Raw genomic sequence first — 24,368 nt, 5'->3', positions numbered from 1 at the left:
AAATCCTAATCAAAACTAAAAGTTTAAATCAGCTACATACATTCCAGAAGCAAAAATGTGTTTTTTGGTTTACAGTTAGTTTTCTTTGTAAAGCAGAAGGAAACAGTGGTCTCTTTGCAGAAGTCCGACACGCTCTCCCCCCTAACTGAACCAGACCTATAGCTCTACAAATCAGCAAAGCTCATGCTTCCTGCTGATTGGAGAGCTCTGGTTTTGACTCAGCAAGGGGCTGTCAGACCTTTGCAAATAGACCACTGCTTCCTCAGAGAGAAGAAGCGTCCTCGGAAGCTGTTGGTAGGGGGCAGGCTTTTGTACTCTATAGCTACTTTAGAAAGAAAGCCAACTGTAAAACATTAAACGTGGTTTGTTTTTTTAACACCTGGAATGTATTTAGCTTATTTAACCTGAAGGCTCATTTGGGCATTAAGGACAGAATCCCAACAACTGCACAATGGACATGCTTGCCAAAGGATAACTTTAAGCTTTCTGAAGCAGATTAGGTAAAAAAAAAAAGATCTGGCAAGAGATCAGCTGCAAAAAAAGCCTACAAAGTGCTGTATTACTCAAAACTGACCCATCACACACTTTTTGAAGGATGAGCTTGAGCAGTGTCTGCATACACTGTAGCAGATTATAATGCAGACCTGATCTGGGCTGAACAAGTAAAACGAAAGGGGGAAAGATGAACTGCAATCACTTATATACACTAGCCCATAGTTATTGATCCAGTAGCATGCAATCCCTTTTTACCATGCTGCAAGAAAACCAGAGAGAATAAAACAGTCTACGAGGGTACCTTAACTCATTTTGCTATCGGAGGCATAGTCTCCATTTAACTTATTTATACTTTCTGCCGTATGCTTTTTTTTGGCTCCTTTGTGCAATACATGAATAAATACAATACAGATGCTGTTACATAAAAAAAAGTGAAAGGATTTAATTAAGTGAAATGATGAAGTGTAACTGAAACCCAAGTAAAAAACATTCAACATCTTTGCAGCAAATATTCCAAGGCTTTCCATGTCTTGATGTTCCTTCTTGGTGTTAACTTGTTTTCCATAAGACTTGTTTAAAGAAAATCTGAAAAAATTGTCCAAGAATTTACTAATATTGTAGGAAAAATGTCATTGGATATGAGGTCTTGGTTTTAGAATTAATTTCCCCGTCTGAAAGGACAAAATAAGAATAAATATTAGTTTAAGTGTGAAACATTTGTATCTTACTAATTCAAATGAAATAGAATTAAAGGAGCTCTCAACACCGATTTGCACAAACTCCACTTGTGTTTCCGTAACTCCATATAATATAGGTTCCCCCATCACCCACTTGTATGCAACAATTTCTCTGGAAACGGCTGAAGGACCTGAGTTCTGACACATGCGTTAAACTGTGGTTGTAATGTTGTTATTTTTAAAAAGATTTTTGGTCATTTTTAATTGATTTGAATGTCCATAAGTTTATAAAAAAAGTTAAAGAAATTTTACAAATGTACAATTTTTTGTACAGCATGGGTTTCAATAAGACATCCCAACAGTGGCTGCTTCTAGCTGAAAATCCACAAAGGTTATTATGAGCAAATATCCCTCCCATACCACCCTTCACATATGGGTTAAGCTGGCCATACACCAACTTACCAAAATACCTGAACAATCTGATTGGATGCAGGCATTGTTCAGGTATTTTGACAGCCAGCAGGGCCAACTAGCAAAATACTGAAGCTTAGCCCAGTGGGATATTCCTCCATCCACACAGTTTAGCGTAGATGGAGGAATCTGTTGCACTTTTTCCATCTGACCATAGAAAATCTGCAGATAATCCAAAGATTTATGGCCAGCTTTAGAAACAAGAGAAGGGGGTAATTAGTAAATTGGTTTCTAGAGACAAAGGGGTTGATTTACTAAAGGCTAATAGGCTGTTCAGTTTGCAAATAGAATTTGCAGGGGAAGTTTCCCTTAGCTTAGTGAATGTGGTAAAACGTCACGGTGAAAAGAATACCCAATCATGTCCAAGGGGGAAAAAAAAAACACATTTTTTTTTTCTTGAACATGATTGGGTGATGGAAGTCAGCAGAGCTTCCCCTCATTCACTAAACTAAAGGCAAACTTCCCCTGCTAAGTGCAAAGTAGGTAGTAGTAAATCAACCCCAAAGTTTCATTCAGGTTGAATAAAATACCATTAACTACCCTCACAGACAGAACATATAATACTTACATCATCACAAGACATGTTGTATTCTGCTAGCACCGTTCGACATCTTGCTGCTATTCTGAATCAATGGGTTAAGGTCAGAATACAAATTTAAATAAGGTTATTTAATATGCATTTTGGGAGCACTAAAAGCCCACATGTGACCTACTGTATATGAACCTTAAAGTAAAGCAATTTAAATGTTGTAAATAAAATAATTCCCTTGAGCAATAAGGAAATCCCAAAGTGGAACTGTCTAATGAGTAATTGATCACATATAAATTTAATCACAATAGATTTTAACCCCTTCATGACTGAGGCCCTTTTTTCATTTTTTGCACCCATGTTATATTCCACATTTTAGGCCTGAATGGAGCTGGAGGAGGGACAGCTGTATGTTCCGGCGTGTGTGCTGTGAATACAACAGGCATTGACAACAGGCCTGTCATTGACAGTGATCACATCACTGTTAGCCTGGCGGGGGCGGAGCCTATACCCGTCATGGGGGCGGGGTCTATAACCGGTAACTGTAAGTCCAGTTTACTTTTTTAGTACATGTAAATATATTTTGTGTGTGCAATAGTTATAAAATGTTTTCACTTACAGTTGTGCTGCTAACGGCAAGATAAACACATTCAAATAATTAGTGAGTTTAACTTATTATTAGCAGTACAACTATGAGTACAAAAACTGAAATTTGCTAATACCATGGTGCACTATTGTTCAATGGCACTCGGTTGTCTGATGGTTGCAAAAATGGCACTCGGTGTGTAAAAGGTTGCTGACCCCTGCACTAGTGAGTGGATCCAACTCGTAAGAAAAAAAATCGGATACAAAAGTATCGTTGTAAGTAAAGTAGTTACTCACTCCACAAGATGTTTCAGTATAGCGAGATACAATTTAAATGTTGGGATATTGGGATAGGACATGTCTAAATTACTACATAATGAGATATTCTGACCATAGTCTGCAAGAAGAAAAACAAATCTTTTTCATAGCTGCATTTTGGAGTAAAGAAAAATGACAGCATCAGAACATTTCACATTCATTTCATTCTGAGATTTTAAATGACAATTTGAGATAATTAAAAAGGAGAACTATGGGGTCAGTGTTTTCCCCCATAGTTCTCCTTAGGGTAACGGGAGGACACAAACTAGTGTCCTCCCGTTACCCTAAGCTCAGTATACCGCGAGCTACAGCTCGCGGTATACTGAGACGCCGCAGCGGATCACGACTTAGATGACGGGATCCGCCCAGCTGCGTGAGTGACAGCTGGCTCTGCCTATCTAGAGCAGAGCCAGCTGTACCCGCCCCCTCTCCCGTCCGTTCCGCCAGTCAGCGCTGGCAGATCGGAGCGGGGAGAGGGGAATCCAGCCCTCCCCCTGCCACGGCAGAGAGCCGTGACAGGTTTTGAGAGGCGAGCGAACCCGGTATGTGTTCGCTCACCTCCCGATCTACTGAGCCGACCTGTGACAGTCTCATTGTCACAGGTCGGCTAGAACTATGAGGTGAGTGAAAAGCACTCACCTCATAGTTCTCCTTTAAGTGAGGAGTATAGAGAGGAGCTTTAATGCTGTGATCTTAAATTTAAAAAGTCTCTGGCTTTAAAAGACTCTACCTAAAAGGTAGCACCACCTTGTTGTTTAATCCCACTGCATTTTTATTTAAACGGTCAGAATTAGGTAAAGAGTTTAATATATGAGCAGAATGCCATGCTTTTTCATTTATGTGTTAATAATAATAATAATATTATTATTTATCTCCTGGGAAAGAAATCACAAATAATACAAGTCATTATCAGAGAGCACAGCCGAAAAGGCAGATTATAAGGAGTCTATAGGAACAGTGATTAAAGTGCATCTAAACCTATTCATAAAAATGTACTGTATTTCAGATTTCTTTTTCACGCTTTTTTCCTCCTTCAAGCTGTGGCCACCTTATAATGCTGCTTCGGTTTCACTGGTTGCTTTCAGATGCTTCTTTCTCACTAGGAATAACCTACTGTTCGTACAATTTTCATGCAATAAAACAAAGTTTTGGTCTGTTTTTCTACTTGCATGTTACGTAAAAGATGCTGAAAATGCTATTCACAACCCTGGGAGCAGTTTGAAAGTGGCAGCAAATTCTTACATACATACAATAAAAATCCTGCAAGATAAATACTTTACCTCATACTTACTGTTTTTTCACAAAATTATGAACTATACACGTCTTGGTCACTGTATTTAAAGTGTATCTAAACCCAAATCAATATATTGCAACTTGCCAGTTTTTTGAGGAGTTGGAAATAATTTCATCTTAGGCTTTTCCCCTTTTTACTTTTACCAAGTAACCCTGCATATAACACATCCTGTCCTTGGGTGGCTACGCTTACTCCTTCTTTCAGTATAACTATGGAGGGAGCCATGGTTACCACCCAAACTTGACTTCAAACATGTCAGACTTTGTTCACCTCCACGGTGGATGATGGGATTGCTTTTACTATCTGCTCATCTCAAAGAAAGTGACAAGCACACTGAATATCTAGCAAGCTGTATTTTCTAAATTCACTGAAAAATTTAAACTCATGTAGCCACCACATCTAAAAGGTGCCCGTACACCTTACAATTTATCTGCAGATTTTCTGTGGTCAGATGGAAAATGTGCAACAGATTGGCCCAGGTAGAGATTACTCCATCCACACAGTAAAAGTGGCATTAAACCCTCAGATTTTTTAACATAAAACAATACTGTAATGTGTGCCTTACTGTAATCCATGGTCGTTTCCCTTCTCTTTGCTGCTCTTCCTTTTAAATCTGTATCTGTTCTCATGCTGGGTAGAACTTCTGTGCAGCAGACTGCCTTGTCTCTGGAATGGCTACATGGTGTCTGTGTATGGGTTTGCAACCTGAGCTAGCACTACAGGAAGAGGCACTCAGCTGCAAAGGGGAGTTCTCCCCTAGCATGAGAAGACATGAGGATTTAAAAGGAAGAGCAGCAAAGAGAAGGGAAACAACCATGGATTACAGTAAGGCACACATTACAGTATTGGTTTATGTTAAAAAATCTGAGGGTTTAATGTCACTTTAAGTGTAGATGGAGGAATCTGTTGCACCTTTTCCATCTGTCCACAGAAAATCTGCAGATACATTGTAAGGTGTATGGCCAGCTTAACAGCTAGTAAACTTCAATATATTAAATTTTTGTTCTTGGGTTTAGTTAGGAGTTAAGAATTATATTGAATGCTATTTACCTTTAATTTGCAAAAGCAGTTTACTGAGCAAAATATTTTTACTGACAGCGACAAACAGAATAATAAAAGGATACATTGATGGTGCTACAACTCTCTTGTGGATCCCAGCAAAAAAGAGTCCTATTAAAGTTATGCAGCTAATTGTAAAAAAGGGGTGATTCCATAGCGATGTGAAGAACGATACCTGTTAAATAAAGATGCAGAATAACAATGGTTACAGGCAGGGATGCACAGATACTAGTATTGGTGCCGAACTTGAGTATTTGAGCTAATCAGGAAGCCAGGTGGCGAATCATTACATGCTGCCTGGCTTCCTTAATGGGATTTCCGGTATTGGCGAGTACCGAAAAAAAAAAAAAAATATCGGTACTCAATACTGCAAAACTGCTATCGGTGCATCCCTAGTTACAAGTAATGTAATGGATGATGCACTTGACATTATCCATTATACGTTACATCAATACATTGACATTATAAAATGTAGCAGTGCGATAACATTTTGCCACACTCCAGCCAATGATAGGTCTCAGGCTGAGCAAATGTTTTTCTATAGCTTAGGTAGTAGTTTGGCTAGGGGTGGATTTCTACTCACTGCCAAAAAGCTTCCCAAACACACCAATACCAGCAAGTCATGCCAGACTCCAGTCTGGTAGAACATCCATGTCCAATCTTCATTTTAGTGCTTCAAAATAAGACATTTTGAGCTTCCACAGAAAGAGGTTCCCAAAAAAATATTACATATAAAAGTAATCACATACAGTGGAAACACAGGGCATTTAAAACATATTTGAGCATATTGGATCATGAGGTATAAAACTATCAAAAAAAGGATGTGCATTAATTTCAAACTACCCACATGCTTTAAAAAAAAAAAAAGACATCTCAGCTTCATGGCAAGGGATATTTTCAGTATATTCATGGTGGTTGAAGTGACTGACAGAGGAGATGAGGCATGGTGTTTTCACCATGTTCCTAAAGTATCCAAATGCTGGACACATCCCATCTCTATTTGAAGTTACACCTCTGCCCTTTTGTACAGTATTGGAAAAAAAGCTCATAGAACATACTTTCTGCATATTTAGAACTGTAAAGGAGGATCCTGGTACTCAATGTATGTCAAAATAACCAGCAACTGCAGGACCAGGTACAGAGTGCAGGCAGGCCACTAGAGGTGTAAGTTCAGAAAGCCTACAAAAACAAGCAAGTGCAATTTTTACAGGAAGGTAATTTTGACTGAGAAATGTATGGTGGGGATCCCCAATGCTTGGGTGGTATTTTATCACAGTACAGAAAAGTAATTAGCTTAAGCAAAATTTGCTTTAACAAAGATTTGTAATGATTACAATTATAACAATAAAAATAGCATTTTAAAAGGAAAAAAAAAAAAGGAATACCTTCTGCGTTTCTGGGTCTATCAACCAATTCCATGCGCCCGTCGCAGTACAAACGGAAACCACAATAAGAATCACTAAAACAAAAAACGATAAAGTTAGAAGTATGAAAACATCCTGGGGTGCATAACAGATGAACTCTTAAGTAAATCTGCCTTGGGGTGTGTCCAAGATGACGATTGGAGTGGACATGCTGCTAGAGAGTTCTGCCGCCAACCTGCTGATTTCGGAAAGAACAACTACAGTAACCACTCCTTCATACTAAACTAGTAGTTTTCCTTTAAAGAACATACAAAAAACATACTTCTCCAGCGTCCTGTCGCCGGCTGTAAACATGAAACATATTCAGTAAGTCTTCGCTCAAAAGCTTTCAGATCTAAAAAAGAAATATAACACGCAATTAAAACAAGGACGCATACAATCTGCTATGCTACACAAACGCTTAAGAGCTAGAAAATGTTATTATTTACTCAAATACGTCTCTTCCATATTAGTAGGCAAGCACTTAAAAGAACTATGAGGCGAGTGAAAATCACTCATCCTCATAGCTGGAGCAGACGTGTGACAATGATCGGAAAATGAGCGGACACATACCGTCGCTCGCTCACTTCTCGATCATCTCCCTGTAGAGAGCAGTGACTGCCACTCACAGCTCCCTGCAGGGATTCTCCTCTCCCCGCTCCGATCCTCCAGCGCTGACTGGTGAAACGGACGGGGCGGGTACAGCTGGCTCCGCCTCTAGATAGGCAGAGCCATCTGTCACTCATGCAGCGGGTGGATCTCGACAGTAATGTCGGGATCCGTCCCGGCTGCGGCGGTCTCAGTATACCGCGAGCTGTAGCTCGCGATATAATGAGCTTTGGGGAGGACGCTAGTAAATGTCCTCCCGTGACCTTTAGGATAACTATGGGGAAAAACACTTACCCCGTAGTTCTCCTTTAAACTCTCAAACTTTTTCTCAATACTGAATCCAGATCAAACAAATATACATTTGCCCAGCAAACCATTGCTTTACATTTTTGACCAAACACTTACAAACATCATGTTTCTGAACAGCTGCTTCCAAGTCCCTCAGCTCAGCTTCCCTGAACCTCCTGCCCACTACAAGATTACAAAGGACAGTGCAGACTCCAGCAACTGTTCATCTACTAGTTCGGAGAAGGGGCCAGGGGGGAGGGAAGTAGCTTGATTGTCTGTGTGTTTGTGGAGACACACACACACACAGCTTACTAGCACACACAAGGGTGACTGCATAGCACTCTGCTGGACAAAGGAGTCACTCTAAAACAGGATATCAGGACCAGTGCTCAGGGGACCAGCTAATTCTGCAGGGAACTAAGACGTTTAAACATCAAGAAGCAGCATTCATTTTAAGTGATTTCATCAGCATTTTAAATAGTTTACCCCCTTAAGACCAGGTGTTTACACCCCTTTCCTGGCCAGGCCATTTTTCAGTATTCAGTGCTGTGGTACTTTGACTGACATTTATTCCGTCATGCAACGCTGTACTGAAATACATTTTATACAATTTTTTGGGGACAGATAGAGCTTTCTTTTGGTGGTATTTAATTACCACTGAGGTTTTAATTTTTTACTATATTAAGGAGAAATTATTGAAAATGTTGAAAAATAAAAGTTTTCCCCCCCATTATATTCGGGAACAAGGATTATTACCCATTTGTTGCACCAAGCATGTCGAGCTTTAAAATTGCGCGCACCCGCGAAATCGCAAGAAACTACCATACCCAAAATTGACCATAGGTGATGCTTTAAAAGCTTTTACCGCTCATCAGTTTAGTGTTATCAGTGATTGATGGCCTAGACTTATTGCTCTCATTCCGACGTTATGTAACATGTGTGGCGTAATGGGCGCAATCGTCGTTTTCGCACGTATGCGCACCCGACGCATATTTGCATGCGTGTATGTATGGGGCGGGGGGGCTTTAATTTTTTTTTTAAATTCTTTTTATGTGTAACTTCAAATTTTTGGGGGGGAAACTTTATTTTTTTCCCCCCACTTAACTTTATTGCTATCCCATAGGGGGCTAAGAAACCCCCCTATGTGATAGCAAAAGATCCTCTTTATGGAGACATCAGGGGTCTCCAAGACCCCTGTCACCTAGGACCCCCCTGAAGAAGCTGATGAAGCAGAGATCTGCTTCATCAGCTTCTCTCCAGCATCTGAAGCTGGAGAGTGACACAAAAATGCGGAAGTGATGTAATATACATCACTTCCGCATTCTGACAGCGGAGAGGGGACCGGAGGGAGGTCGTGTACCGATCTCCCTCTGATCCCCTGTGACAGAGGCACTATGCTGGTCCCGGACAGCGAGAGGGGGGAGCCGCGGAGGGCGCACACATACCGAGACCTTATACAAGCGATCCGCCGACTCTTTACAACGGCCGGCAGGGAAGTGGTTAAAATATTTTTGACTTTAATATCACTTTAAGTACAGAGTTGAAATGCATATATGTGAACTATGATAACCATAAAAAGATTTGTACCCCTGCCACACTGCATATCCATGTCCGGAATCTTCCAGCAGATTGTAGTGCAGTTATATCTTACTCTGGGTACAATCCTTTTCATACCTTTTGGCCGGCTGCAGCGTCATCACAGGCTGTATTTTATGAATGACAAAGCACAGTGAAGGGGGAGTAGATAACACTTGTACTGGCAAATTTTATTATAGCAATGGCAAATGTTGTTATGAATGCCTGTGATCAGCGGCTTCCCAGCTGTGGTAAAACTACAAATCCCGTCATGACTGACTCTGGAAGTCATGTCTGTGGCTGTCAAGTTCTTGCAATGTCTAGTTCCACAACAGTGGGAGGTGCCAATGTTGCCTACCACTGCTCTAAGAGCTAGTTCACACAGGCTTCAGCTTATACAAGAGCAGTGAGCTTTTCATAGATCATTTGCAGAGCTTTCAGCAAGCTTTATTAAAGCCTTTAAAGCACCCTTCAGCTATAGTTTGGGAATTTTAAAACACAGATATTAAAGAGGAACTTTACCCACCAATTGAATGTCTCCCAAAACAGTTACTTTTAGGCCTCATTCACACGTACAGCTCCATGCACGGCCATATCGGGCAGCTCCTGGGAAGGACAGGTGCTGCGTGTGATTAGTACGTAACCCCTGTCCTTCTCTATGGGAGTACGAGGCCATACGCCGTCCTACGCTCCCCTCAAGTGCAGGTCCATACGGTTGCGGGTGTCCCGGCTCGGCTGCAGACAGGATCCATCCTGTCAGCATACGAGTACGGACACCTGCAGCCGCACAGACCTGCACTTGGGGTGAGCGTAGGCCGGCGTACTAATCACACGTAGCACATGTCCTTCCCGGGAGCTGCTCGATACGGCCACACTCGCAGCACGGATCTGTACGGGCCCACACTTAGCTGTGTGAGTGAGGCCTCAAGGCATGCCAACTGTCAAGGTTGCCAGTGCACTTATTTAGGTCTAAACTGAATTTCTGAAGCACTCAAAATGGCCGGTGTCTTAGCTGATCACATGTGCAACACCATGGCAACTGAAATCCGAATAGAGGCCAAGATGGCACCTTTTTGGCTGTAAGGGTTAGAGGTTGTAGCTCCACTTTGAAGGGAGGGCTGGCTATCACTATAAAAAAAGAACTGGAAGAATTAACAAGGTTAACTCTTGCAGGGTGGGGGTAGCCCCACTGCATGGGTTACCTTTTTTAATTCCTGGACTGGTTTCTTTGGTCTAGGAGTTGGGTTAAAGAAGATATACCCACCTGATCCTCTATGCCACCTGGCTGCTAGACCAGTTTGTGCAGCCTCTTTTCCTCTGGGTTCAGGTGGTCCAAAGATCAGTGACACTATCACTTCATTTACCTGGTCCTGAGAAATGAGGATGCCCAAGGACATAACATAGCTGGAGGAGGGTGCTGGCTGCTGGAGGACTGAAGATCAGGTGATCATATCTTTGGGCCCTAGAGAAAAAGGGGCAGTTAACCCTTGCAGTGCAGGGGTAACCCCACTGGGTTAACTTTGTTCTTTCCTTGAGTTCTTCTTTAAATAAGTTGCTAGCAGGCTTCTGTAATGCAGAAAGTCTGCTGAAGTCTTGTTTAAAGTGACATTTCGCAGATCAGTGATTAACATTTACAAAGCTGGAGCTAAAAAGGTGATTGAAATGCTTCAAGAAAGCTGCTGAGAGCTTCACATATGCTTTGCACATGTATGACAAAATCGTGCAGTTGACACTTCTCTTATACAACCTGAAGCTGGTGTGAACTAGAATTACATATAAACTTCTCACACAAATCTGGAACAATAAGAGATGTCAATTGAACTGCTGCTTGCAGGATAACAGTACTGTCAGCATGACACCTACAGCACACACGTGAGGATCTGTGTCATTGTGAATCAATGGCAATTCTGAACAAATCACACAAAGTCTTTACATAAAACTATCACAACGTATTATACAATAAACCATATTGTCATTCCCTCCCCCCTACTACACCCACCGCACCTTCTGCCTGCTCCAGGGAATTCATCTCTACCTCCTATGTTTATTTCCGCTTACTTCCTGCTCACCTTGCACCCCCATAGGTTCATATGTAACGCTTGATCTGATTGGCGGACCTCAGAACCTCGCGTGCTCTGATTCGCTGAGTTCCTCGACCTTACCTCTCCATTACGTAATTCATTCGGCTGTAGTAAATGATGGCGCTCGAGGCAACGCTGGAGCCCTGCGTTGTGATTGTAGGACGCAGAAGCCAATCATCCTATGGAGCTCAGTGATTGGCTGGTTTGTGGCTGGCGTGGGTAATGTGTTGGGGAAAGAGGACGGCGCCTTGCTTGGTTAGTATGATGGTGGGGATGTGCAGGCCTTGTGTGGGGACCCGGGGGGCGGAAAGAGCAACGGTTATAATCGGTAGGCGGTGTGGGAAGCTTGTGCACTGGTAGAGTGTTGTTAAGGATTAGAAGTATTATAGTTGTTTGCAGTAGCAGTCAGTTTAGGGTAGCTACTATTGGCATGCAGCTAAGGGGTGGCAGGAAATGTGTACCCCATATGGGTATGATTGAGAGCCCAATCCTCTGCATCCCTGGTCAGGGTTTACAACTCCAGGATTAACACCAGGCCAGAAACAATAGATGTTCTCAGGGCAGGTGTATTGTATGGTCACAATCATGTTTACAGCAGTGCCACTAAAGTGTCTCTTCTAGATAGAATACGAAATGGGAAGAGCAGTGGCTAGGTGCTTTTTTTTTCTGTAACTGTGTCCCTGTCCACACAACAGGAAGTGAGAGGAAATCTCCCCAAAGTTAGAAAAATCTCCTTATAGGGTGCATGCACACAGGCATACAATACTCTGTTCAGAACTGTAATCCATAGGGATCTGACCATAGAAGTAGTATCTCAGTGTGCGTGTGCGCACACCGGCCCGTTCAGCATTTATCTTCCGAGCACCGTTCTAACCAGCCGAGAATCGTACGATTCCCGGCTGGTTTTCGAACATGCTGGTTCGAAAGAAGACATGCGACCGTACAGTAGAAACGGTCGCACGTCTCCGTTCACACTGCTCGATTATCGTACGAAAAACCGATCGCATACGATTGTCGTACGATAATCGTGCAGTGTATGGGCACCTTTAGACTTATCTTAGGTTGATGTGGCGTGTGCATGGGAGTAAATTCATCCAGCACCAAGGCATGTCTAGAATGCATACTATGCTGCACATGCACAGCTTGGTACATTTAGGAGAAGAGGAGCTCCTGTTGCAGCTGAGACATACACTGTCTCTTCTGCAGTAAAAGCCACCCAGCAACTTTTTAAGTTTGCACTATAGTTTTGCTTTAAATGATTCATGCTCCCAACTTTGTGGGAACACTTGGGGATGGCCCCTTCCTGTTCCAACATGACTGTGCACTAGTGCACAAAGCAAGGTCCATAAAGACATGGATGAGTGAGTATGGGGTGGAGGAACTTGACTGGCAAGCACAGAGTCCTGACCTCAACCCCATAGAACATCTTTGGAATGAATTAGATCGAAGACTGCGAGCCAGGCCTTCTCGTCCAACATCCGTACCTGACCTCACAAATGCGCTTCTGAAAGAATTTTCAAACATTCCCATAGACACACTCCTAAACCTTGTGGACGCCTTCCCAGAAGAGTTGAAGCTGTTAAAGCTGCAAAGGGTGGGCCAACTTAATACTGAACCCTACGGACTAAGACTGCTATGCCATTAAAGTTCATGTGCGTCTAAAGGCAGATAAATACGTTCCTTTACTTTTGGCAATATAGTGTATGTTAACTTTGAGAAAGCTAGATTCATGATTGGAGGCTTCGGTTCCAGTAATTGCAGCAGGAGAAACCAGGGTCTGGGAGGCTAAAATAGAAGAATCACTATAACGTCTGACAGAAAGGATCAGATTCTCTTCAGTATCCTGAATATCATGTTAATCAAAGGGATAGATACCCCAACCCGAAGTCCCAGGGGTACAAAAGGGCATCCACTCCCACTGTTGAAGAACCTCTCCTGGCCAGAAAACTGTTGACCTTGGTGTTGGATCAAGATGCTATCAGATTTATTTTGGGAAACTCCCAATTAGGGCTGCAACTAATGATTATTTTCATAATCGATTAGTTGGCTGATTTAATTTTTTGATTAATCGTAAAAAAATAAATACCATCCTTAGTTTAAAATAAAATACACAAATAAAGTGGTACAAGCATAAAGTTTACTTCAAAATAAAACTGCATGCACAATTTTTTGGAATCACAATGCACTGGAACGCGCAGCATTGCGGTATTGTGTATTCTGGTGCGGACGATCACACTGTGGGTAGGAGGCACGTTTGGGGTGCCATTGAAATGAATGGCACTGCAACGCACCTACTGCAGCAGAATTTGTCAGGCCAAAACCGAAAATGACTTTTTCCCCACCTTTTTATAATGTATTTATTTTTTGTAATAATTGTATTGTGAGCACATGGCGCTTGAATAGCTTCAGACACGGAATGACAGCTGCCAGTGGCAAGATTCCACAGACGGCAGCTGAATGTAAATACAGCAGGTAGTGGGCTGGTGCGAAAGCCAGCCTGCTATAGGCCATTTCAAATTGCCAAAACCAACAGCAGACTGGCTATTGCACCCGCCCACTGCTTGCTTTCCCCTGTTCCCAGTGTGGAGGAGAGAACTAGGGGATCCAATCAACTAATCGTTAATGAGAATAGTTGGTTGCAGCCCTACTCCCAGTGACTGCATATCTGAAGAAGGGCCTCTTGTCTCAGGGACCATTTATGGCTATACACTATTTCCAATCTCAGGGAATCCTCTAAACTATTCTAAGGGTCCAAAATGTAATTGACGGTCAATTCCATTAGGTTATTCTGTGCCCACAGCATGATCGTTGTCATCTCTACCAACATGGAGGAGTTGCGGGTGCCAACTTGATGACGAATATATGAAACTGCTGTCTTGTATAGTTGTAACTTCACAGCTTTCTCTGTGATGTACAAGGCAAAGGCCTTCTGCGCCCGACAGGCTGCTCCCAATTTTACACTTTTGACACTTGTTCTGACAGCATGGTTGTCCACTGCCTCTTGAAATTTTTTAGGTTGTTCTTCAGGTTGGACTTCTTCATCCATCACCACATGGAGCACCTCATGGGAGATGTCAAATGGATGCACCGTAGGTGTAAATCTAATTTCAACCGCCTCAGGAATTACACCTGAATTGGCATGAGCTTGCAGTGAGCTCATCTGACCATTGTGATCGCCACCATCATTGTCAAAATGATCCTGAGACACTGATGTGTGATAGATGGTGACTAAACATTGTTGCCTGTTCTCTTACCTTTTACTACTTGCATTTTGTCCTTTGGCAATTCTACCAAGTCCTTCGCTGTATCTAGAACTGCTTCCAAAAATTGTTCTTTGTGATGAGACTAGCAGACTATTCTTCAAGTTAATGCATAGTTGATAGTCCAGCCAATTTTCCAAGGTACGAATCAACAGACCCCTGTGTCCCAAGAGAGCCTGGGAACACCAAGCGACCAATAGAATGTCATCCAGGAAATGTGCAAATAGCTTTTGGAGAGATCAACTGAAAGGAGACAATTGTTGAGGTAAACAATCTGTTCTATCCACTGGATTGATTACATTTGAAATTCTGGACCAGCCTAAAGTATCCTGTCTGTTTCTTACCAAGAAGAAAGGCGAGTAGAATCTCTGGAAATATTCTGCTTAGGGAACGTGCTGGATGGCATGTTGACACAGATGATTTCTGACATACTCTACCATTGTTTGGAGTTTCTGACAACACTCCAGAAGCCTGGTTGATGCTTAGAAGTTGGGATGAAGCAACACAAATTCCCAATGATGGCTCTGCAACACCTTTCTCAGGACCCAGTGATCCTGGAAGCCCTTTGCCCAGACTTCCATCAGAATGGCATCTGAGTCTCAGATGTAGAGACCTTTTAGGGCATCAACCTTTTTAAGAATGTGATTGCCTGTCTCTCCAGTTTTTTTTCTAGGCTCTTTCCTTGGCCTATATGACCTGGCCTCCCTGACCTGTTATTAGCCTGCATCTTTGCCCAAGACTGACACTGTCTGTGATGTCTTTTGTTATGCATTATAAGACCTGACTTGCCACTGGTGACATGGCTGAATCTACCGTATTTTGCGGTCTATAAGACGCTCCGGACGATAGGACGCATGGCTTCTGTGACAGAAATTCTATGACAGAAATTCTGTCACAGAAGCTGCAGTTAGTGACTGCTGAGACAGGTGGCGCTGTCTCAGTAATCACACAGAGCAGATGAAGAACAACGTGCTTCGTCTGCTCAATGGGCTCTATGGTGGAATGGGCTCAGAGGAACGGGGGACCCAGAAAACCACGGTGGGGGGCGGACACGATCGCCGATGCTGCCGCCGCTCGATTTAATACAAGGGATCTAATTAGATCCCTTGTATTAAACGAACAGCGGCTCCCACTGTACATTAAGCTCTGCTTGTCAGGAGCAGGGCTGAATGTACAAAAAGAAACTAGTCGCCCCGCGCCCGAAACTGCATGTCCGTCAGGCGATAGGTATTCGCTCCATAAGATGCAGGCACATTTTCCCCCTCCTTTTGGGGGAAAATAATTAAATTTGTGTGGGGGGGGGATAAGCATTAAAGCTGCCTTGATACTTTCTGACCATTCTCTCATGGCCTTGGCAACTGAGGTCAGGGCTATTGATGGCTTACAGATACTACACACTAGGGATGCACAGATACTTTTTTCGAGTACCAGTGCAGATACTTGGCATTTTCATGAGAACTACCAGGGTTGCAGCGGTTGCAGCTGGGACCTGGCTCTGGCACTCCACCACTGTCCTGAAATCATTAGTCTGTATTGTTTTAGAAAAACTGTCACATGACAATAAATAAAAATGTATCAGTACTGGTACTTGTAAGTACTCGGCAAGTACCAGTACTCGTACTCGCAAAACTGGTATCTGTGCATCCCTTAATTTATATTTAGTAAAACAAAATCATACACTAAAACAGAGATGTTCAAATCCCAGGAGCTCCGTGTGTGCCTTACAAATGACAGCTGCCTCCTAATTTTTGAATTTTTCTCTAGTGTAGTCTTGGAGCTCAAAAGTATCGGTACATGTACTCATACTTGTACCGAGTACTGTACTTGGTATGTGTGCAACCCTACTACACACCTTTTGTATACACTTTCTTTAACTCCAAAATGACCCTTGTAAAAGTCCAAAATGACTTTTATATCTAGGGAAGCTTTTAAAAGAGATATCATCCATAGGGAAAGTAACCTGACAAGCCAGGCACATACTGAGGCGTTGACCAAGGGCGCACTATCCAAAAAAAAAGGTAGCTTCTTTTAGTGGTTTTAACTTGAGAAGCAATTAACCCAGGAAGGCTTCTTCTCTACCTTCCTCCACTCCTCAGCATCAGCTCTTTAATTTCCTAATTTTTCACCTGTGCATGGTAGCTTCTGGGCTTTGTTGGTGCCTCTAAAGGCTCAGCTCATCCCATTCAATAGACTCTTTGATGCACAAGCACAAAATCGAAGCCCACTGCAGGTATTTCTTCTTCTGGGAAAGCAGAAGCATGTGGTCTTGGCTGGACTGGAGGGGTAGAAGGCTGAGAGGAGCCTGTAACGGATTCTGCTGAAGCCAGTACTTGGGTAGCAGGGAGACCCTGAATGAATTCCTTGACTGGCTGTCTAATCAAGGCAATCACTACTGCTTTGTCCTGGTCCCAGTCACAGGTTGCTTCCTCCAGGCATGCTTGACAATTTATTTCTGTTGCAGTACCGTCTGTCCACATGCCTATTGTTGGCTTTCCTGACAACCCTGATGGGAAATGGAATGACTGGTGATGGGTGACCTCTGCTGTGACTGCCTTTACCTTAATGGTGATCTTTTGTTTGATGAGCAACAGGATGGCTTGCAACTTTTGGATGAGCGATGATACGGATATGGACTGTGGACAGCCACTTTTATCCACTAAAAACTTCCTCTTTTGTAAATGCAGACTTACCTGCAAGCCCTTACCTAGAGGATACGGTGGTCTATCCATAGTGTGGCCAGGACAGCAGACCAAGGCAAGCAACTGAAAGAAAAGAATAGGGATTCACTCCATATGCTCAGAATTCATAGGAATGCAGAGATGTAACCAAGGTAGGACAATAAGTAAGAAGTTAGAAGCAACCACATAAACTGAAAGCAAACTCCATGCAGATAGTGAACAGAATTGAACTGAGGACTTCAGTGCCGCAAGGTAAAATTAACTACTAAGCCACTGTGGTGTCCCTAGTCAAAAGGACTATATGGCCTCAATGCCAAGCCCAACACACACAGACCAACATCTGTCTTCCCAGAATTACAAGCTCTCTCCTACCCAGCTAGCTGAAACATAAACAGAAAGAAAAGCAATCTTGCCAAACCTTTTACAAAAGGACTATAAGTACAGGACCAACAATAAAGTAAAACGACCAATCTCTCATTATTTTCCACTAAAAGAGAGTTATTGCCATGCAGTGATGCAGTACTGTTGCATGAGGGGTGACAATATAAGTGTCATTATCAGACTTGCTTGTATTCCCGGGACAGAAGTTACTTGTAACAGCTTGTATTTCTTGTTGGAGGCAGATTTGCTTGGGCTAATTACTCTGTGTATGGGTGAGGGTAGTATATAGTGATACTCGTGGGTAGAGAACTGCTGCCATTTAAGAGTTGTTCCAAGGTGAAGCGCGTCCATAGTTCCTTTTGTGCTTTCGCTGCTTGAGTCTGTCATGGCATACATAAGGAGCATTGGCAGCAGCCAAAGTCTGTCATGTCCCATGCTATTTAGCAGCATCACCCCCTGGCCGGCTGGTTGTATGATCTTTCAGTCTGATCAGCGGCACTGTCTGTGCATACAGCATACATTTGCCTGTTGTGGTTAATACCTTACACACTAAAGTTTTCCTAAATATGGTTTATTGTATTTCAATGTAGTAGAGTGCCTTATGTATTATTTTTGTTCTATTTCCAGAATTTAATTGGTGCTAACTATGATGATTCACGGTTTTAAAAGCAGTAATCAAGACTTTAACTTTGGACCATGGAAGGTCACTGCTATCAAGACACATATTATGAAGTCAGCTGATGTGGAAAAACTGGCTGAAGAAATGCACATGCCGTGTCTTCCTGAGATGATGTTTGGAGACAATGTCCTCAGAATCCAGCACTCCTCTGGTTTTGGTATAGAATTCAATGCTAAAGATGCTCTCAGAAGAGTGAATAAGAAGGAGGGTGCTCTAAGGGTAGCTTGTGCTGAAGAGTGGCAAGAAAGCAGGTCAGAAAACGATCATAGCAAAGAAATTGTAAAACCCTATGATTGGACTTACACAACTGACTATAAAGGGACATTGCTCGGTAATGACCTAACATTTAATGTTATTCCAACAACTGAACGAATTAACACAGAAAAATTGAAGACCAGAGAACAAATTATGTTCTTTGAGGAGGTTTTGTTGTTTGAAGATGAGCTTCATGATCATGGAGTGTCTGGCTTGAGCGTTAAAATCAGAGTCATGCCTTCCAGTTTTTTCCTTCTTCTTAGATTCTTCCTGAGAGTGGATGGTGTTCTTATGCGGATGAATGATACACGACTTTATTATGAAAGTGACAAAATGTACATGCTGAGAGAATACACCTCCAAGGAGAGCAAAGTCAGCGACCTAAGTCATGTACCCCCTCCTCTTTTCACAGAGCCTAATGAGATCTCTCAATATTTGCCTGTGACGGAAACAGTTTATGAAAAGTTAGAGTTCCCATTTATACCGCAGGAAGAGACAAGTGACTCTCCTAATTCAACACATACCCAAGCACCATAAATTCTTTGTAGAGTAAAGCTGATCTGAAGTGAACACCAAAAAAAGTAATTGTGAATAGGAAGAAATGTTGATTCCATTTCATCAAAGCACAATTGTAGTCCCATAGAGATTCCAATTGTTTACAAGTGATTCTGCAATACAAGATGCCTTAGTATGTCACCATATATTTTCATTGTAGGCCATTTTTAGAGAGTTTCCATACTAAAAATGTGTACAGTTCATAGAAAATAACTGGTGATGGTGGTGGAAGATGCCTGCTTACTAGTGACTTCACTTAATGGTCAAGTGTCCAGACACCTGAGGTTTTATCTGTATGTGTATAATCTTTTCAGGTTTTTTTTTTAACTTTTGCATATGAAATCAGCCACGTATACTGCATTCACATATCCCTTCATATAGATAACCTGTGCTAGAGCTTTTCAATGAATGGCAGAAACCTTTGCATGCTATTTAGTAAACATTGTCCACCCAAAATGTATTTCTGTGATCTTGAAATTGTTTACTCAGTGGACTGAAATTAAATGTTAAACATTTTATTTGCATCCCATGTCAATTTGGTTGCTAGGTTTAAATATGAAAATACCTTATAAAATATAACCTAAAAATATAATTGTGCTTCAACTGTTTTATTCTTTGTCATATTTTTTTAGATAGTTAAAGTGATTAATGTTATGCTCAGCTTAATGTTAACAGCTTATTCTGTTAAAAATGAAATTCTAACATCATAGGCTGCTTTATTTACTCAGTGTAGTAAAAAATACTGTATTTTGCGTTCTATAAGACGCACCGGACCATAGGCCGCAGGGAGGTCCGGTGCGACTTATGGAGCACTCGACAGACCGTAGCTTCTGTCACAGCTTCTGTGACAAGCTGTGACAGAAGCTGCAGTTAGTGACAGCTGAGACAGGTGGCGCTGTGATTACAGCGCCACGGTCTCAGTGATCACACAGAGCAGACGAAGAACGTCCGTTCTTCGTCTGCTCTATGGTGATCTCGATCACCGCCGCCGCTGCTCGGTTTTAATTAGGGATGCACCGATACTAGTATCGATATTGGTGCCGATTCCGAGTATTTGGGCAAGTACTCGTACTCGCCCAAATGCTCCGATGCCTAGCACGAGTACTTCCGGTATCAGGAAGCCGGGCAGCGCGTCATTACACGCTGGCCGGTTTCACGATTGACGGGGAAGCGGCTCCATGCTCTCTCGTCACTTGTGATGAGAGAGCATGGAGCCGACTTCCCGGCCAATCAGGAAGCCGGGCAGCATGTAATGATGCGTTGCCTGGCTTCCTGATTGGTCGGGAAGCTGGCCAATCAGGAAGCTGGCCTCGTGAGGTAAGGTTACCTTACCTTAGTATGTGCAGCCTGTCACTCCCGGGGCCTCTCCAGCGAGAATGCGGCCTCCGTCCGGTACCCAGCCGGCGCCATCCAATGAGGAAGCCGGGCGCCGCCTAATGACGCGACGTCCTGCTTTCTGATTGGCCGGGAAGCTGGCTTCATGCTCCCTCGTCATCTCATGACGAGAGCATGGAGTCGGCCTCCCGGCCAATCAGAAAGCAGGGCGTCGCGTCATTACACGGCGCCTGGCTTCCTGATTGGCCGGCCAGACGGCTCCAGCTGGGTACCGGACGAAGGCCGCGTTCTCTATGGAGAGGCCCCGGGGGTGACAGGCTACACATACTAAGGTAAGAGGGGACTTTCTTGTTAATCGGGAAGCCGGGTGGCGACTCTTTACACGCTTCCTTACACGCTTCCCGGCTAATCAGGAAGCCAGGTGGCAAGTCATTACACACCACCTGGCTTCCTGAATAGGACTTCCGTTACTCGGTAATTGGTATCGGCAAGTAGCGAAAAATAATTATTGGTACTCGGTACCAAAATACCAGTATCGGTGCATCCCTAGTTTAAATACAAGTGATCTACTCATCACTTGTATTAAACGAGCAGTGGCTCCTACTGTACATTTAGCTCTGCTTTAGCAGGGCTAAATGTACACAAAACTACTCGCCCTGCGCCTGAAACTGCATGTCTCGGGCGTCGGGATTAGCGCCATAAGACGCAGGCACATTTTCCCCCCTCCTTTTGGGGGGAAAAGTGCGTCTTATGGAGCGAAAAATACAGTAAATTACTGTGTTGTGTTTATGATGATATATGGAATCTGGAAGTGTCAGCATCATACTGTGGTTAATACCTCAGCTCATATCTTGCAGTTTTTCTATCAGTGATGTGCTTAGGATGGAGCCCAATAGCAGGGATACTCATACGGCCAATAGACAGGACTGATGATAAGTATAAATAGACAGGCCTTCTGCGAAGGGAATACCGGATGCGCAGTACAAAAGGGAAATACAGAAGCGTGGTCAGACAGTTCCAAAAGTCAGAGCTGGCAGCTTAAGTTAATAAACAGTTAACAGGCTAAGGTCAGGGCAAGAACAATAAGAAGTATAGGAATATTCTAAGGTAGCTCTACAACAACAGCTCTCTGAGCAGCAATGCTTCATAGGGCTCAGGTAATTAGCACCTCCCAGAGGGGGTGTGGTGTTAGGTTTAAACATGCACACTTCCTCTGTAACTGCCATTTTAAATTAGGTGCTGATACTATGCAGCTAACACTAGAGGGTGTCAGTATGCAACAGTCTGAGCTGGTGAAGAGGAAGCTAGCCTTGGGAGCCTGTAGATGGAGAGCAGACTGGTGAATGCTGGGAACAGGTACAGGTGAGAAATCAGCAGGCAATCATTGGCAGTGTGTAGGAGTAGAGCTGGCTGCACAGCACTGGAGACAAGTGCAGGCAGAGACTTTGTAGTGGAGATCTCATCAGCCTGCACAGACCAGGTAAGCATGTTCCAGTTTCTGTTCTGCTGGTCATGTGCTATGTGATGTTAGCAATCTCCTTTCTTTTAAAGTAGAACTATGGCATCTCATTAAAACAATGTAATCCAGAACATAGTTACAAGAGCATCTGCACTCAAAGTTTTCTCTTTTTTTCCCCCTGCAACATGTCAATTGAGCCTGACAGTGACATCCAACTAATGCATCTTCCTCTGGTGTAGCAACAATGCTGAAGTGCTTCTCCATTCCGAGTAGCACTGCCATTCGTATGCAGGCTGTGTCTGCTTGCATTATAGTGGGATAAAATAAAATTTTAGGGGGTGGGGCTGTAAGCTGCTGCTAGATCAGTCTGTAGTTTGTCAATCGGTGATGACGCTTCTTCCAGCCCCAGGTGCATATGGAGCAACGAACCTTCAGTTAAGGGGCTGGAAAGTAAAAAATGGACTAGAAGTGTGCTGACATTGCTGCTCTTGTGTTCTATAGAGGTCGATGGGTCCCTCTACTGCAGTGGCAGATGGCACTTGTAGTCATCCCCTCTAGAGATTTCTATAATTGGATGATGTGGCTGTGGGGGCCGAGCCATGCTCAATTAAATAAAGTATCAATCTAGTATAAATCTATGTGGCTGTCTGATTACATTAGTAGATGGTTTTCATCAAACACAAAGGAAAGGATGACTATGTGATGCAGGTACTTTTGGAAGGACTTTTACCCCCTTCACTTTTCTTTTTCAATCCCCTCTTACCTGGTTTGCTGGGTTATACTCAATAAATATGCATGCCCAGTGAATCCAGTGGTGTTCGGAAGTGATCCCCACTTGGCTGCTGCACACTAGGTTCTGTGCCACCATCTACCTCTCTGATGTTATTAGGGGACCAGCTGCCTCTTCCTGGTTGGTGCAGCTGGCCTCCTGATGACAAATATGCACTGTGGTGCTTCATAAGAAGGCTGGCTGCAAGAAGCAGGGAGAGACAGCCGGCCCCTGATGACATGCCATGGTGCATTTTTTATTTACTTACACAAAGTCTCATTGGACTACGTCATTCTTAGCTTGGTGAGAAATCTGGAAGTTGGGGGGAGCATACAAGTATTAAAAAAAATTAGATTTGTGCTTGAGTGAAAAGAAGGGGCAAGTATTCATATTAGGGAAAGTAGGTGGGGAGAGTGAAGGTCCGCTTTCCTTTATATGCAGAAGAAAAGAAGGATAATATTTTACAATGTGGAAGCGCTGTACAAGTCCTCTCTTATAGCCAGAGCCAACACTCATACTGCTACACAGTTTCTATACAACAGAGCGAGGGCTCTTTCAACATTGTATATTTCACAAATATTTGCCCACCAAAAAAAAAAAAGATTAAAAATAAAGGATTAAAATTAAAATGAATCAATAAGTTCTGTCATACATCTGGGAGTGCCCCTCAGATTCCCACTTTACATTTTGGAGGGCCGAGCAGAATCCCCGCTTTTCCATTTAGGATTGCCCAACAGTGTCCCTACTTACATCTAGGAGTGTCCATCTGAGTCCCCGCTTACATCCAGGAGTGCACAGCAGAGTCCCCGCTTACATCCAAGAGTGCACAGCAGAGTCCCCACATACATCCAAGAATGCACAGCAGAGTCCCCGTTTACATCCAAGAGTGCACAGCAGAGTCCCCGCTTACATGGAAGAGTGCTCAGCAGAATCCCCCTTTACATCCAAGAGTGCACAGGAGAGTCCCCGCTTACATCGGGAAGTGTGCACAGCAGAGTCCCCCTTACATCCAAGAGTGCACAGGAGAGTCCCCGCTTACATCAAAGTGTGCACAGCAGAATCCTCCCTTACATCTAGGAGTGCCCATTTGAGTTACCCCCTTACATCCAGGAGTCCATTTCAGGAGGGAGAGCAGAAGTGTGGAATCCAAGTGGCAGGCAGCTCTGGACAGAGGAAGTCCGATAGTCCTGTAAATAATGGGAGTTGTTCAAATAAATAATTGGTTGCTAGGACACCAGTGGTCTTAGCAACCAACCTCACCGGAGGGGCAAAGGTCACGAATGGCTGGCTGGCAGTGGTTGCAACAATCCCCATATTACAATACACAGACTGAAAACCTTTATTAACATTTATAATACTTTATAAAGTATAAATGTATCAAAATCCTATAAATTATACTTTTATAAATGATCAAAGTATTATACATTTATTAAAGTTCTATAAACATTTAAACATGTACAGGAGTGAAGTGACAAGCAACCCGAGTATTTTGTAAACTAAATTAGAAATCCCAATCGCTGGTCTAATGGCCGTTTCTCCTCCTCACCACTAGGGGTCAGTGTAGGGTTTAGACCTGCGTTTGTCTCCACTTCCCGTCCCCGCACATAATTGGC

General features: G+C 43.1%; 2 protein-coding genes across 3 annotated transcripts; one reads left to right on the top strand and one right to left on the bottom strand.

Annotated features, from left to right (window-relative positions):
• Window positions 1-944: 944 nt before the first annotated feature.
• On the bottom strand, window positions 945-11,384 carry CNEP1R1 (CTD nuclear envelope phosphatase 1 regulatory subunit 1). 2 transcript variants are annotated; one of them, XM_018565744.1, is made up of 6 exons: window positions 11,308-11,384; window positions 7,115-7,186; window positions 6,814-6,887; window positions 5,494-5,603; window positions 2,212-2,266; window positions 945-1,166 (listed from the first exon to the last, which is right to left on the bottom strand). In XM_018565744.1, the coding sequence occupies exons 1-6, from the start codon at window positions 11,330-11,332 to the stop codon at window positions 1,125-1,127; spliced, it is 378 nt and encodes a 125-aa protein (XP_018421246.1). In that variant the 5' UTR covers window positions 11,333-11,384; the 3' UTR covers window positions 945-1,124. The 2 variants fall into 2 exon arrangements, with proteins under 2 accessions (XP_018421246.1, XP_018421245.1); XM_018565743.1 differs by lacking the exon at window positions 2,212-2,266 and having other exon boundaries at window positions 5,420-5,603.
• Window positions 11,385-11,571: 187 nt separating this feature from the next.
• On the top strand, window positions 11,572-19,715 carry TIPRL (TOR signaling pathway regulator). Its single transcript, XM_018565748.1, has 2 exons — window positions 11,572-11,639; window positions 18,331-19,715. The coding sequence occupies exon 2, from the start codon at window positions 18,350-18,352 to the stop codon at window positions 19,172-19,174; it is 825 nt and encodes a 274-aa protein (XP_018421250.1). The 5' UTR covers window positions 11,572-11,639; window positions 18,331-18,349; the 3' UTR covers window positions 19,175-19,715.
• Window positions 19,716-24,368: the final 4,653 nt, after the last annotated feature.

This window comes from Nanorana parkeri, unplaced genomic scaffold (assembly GCF_000935625.1).
Source record: "Nanorana parkeri isolate BGI_ZX_2015 unplaced genomic scaffold, ASM93562v1 scaffold883, whole genome shotgun sequence".
Classification (NCBI taxonomy): Eukaryota; Metazoa; Chordata; class Amphibia; order Anura; family Dicroglossidae; genus Nanorana; species Nanorana parkeri.
This window is presented reverse-complemented; position numbering and strand designations above follow the sequence as displayed.

What these genes read in the sequence shown, in the direction of transcription:
- CNEP1R1 (XM_018565743.1), bottom strand. Translation starts at nt 11,332, where the DNA reads ATGAATTCCCTGGAGCAGGCAGAAG. An exon ending in TTCCCTGGAGCAGGCAGAAG is followed by an intron (nt 7,187 to 11,307) that starts GTGCGGTGGGTG and finishes TTTCTTTTTTAG; the next exon opens with ATCTGAAAGCTTTTGAGCGA. An exon ending in ACTGCTTTTGCAAATTAAAG is followed by an intron (nt 1,167 to 5,419) that starts GTAAATAGCATT and finishes TTGTCCTTTCAG; the next exon opens with ACGGGGAAATTAATTCTAAA.
- TIPRL (XM_018565748.1), top strand. Translation starts at nt 18,350, where the DNA reads ATGATGATTCACGGTTTTAAAAGCAGTAATCAAGACTTTAACTTTGGA.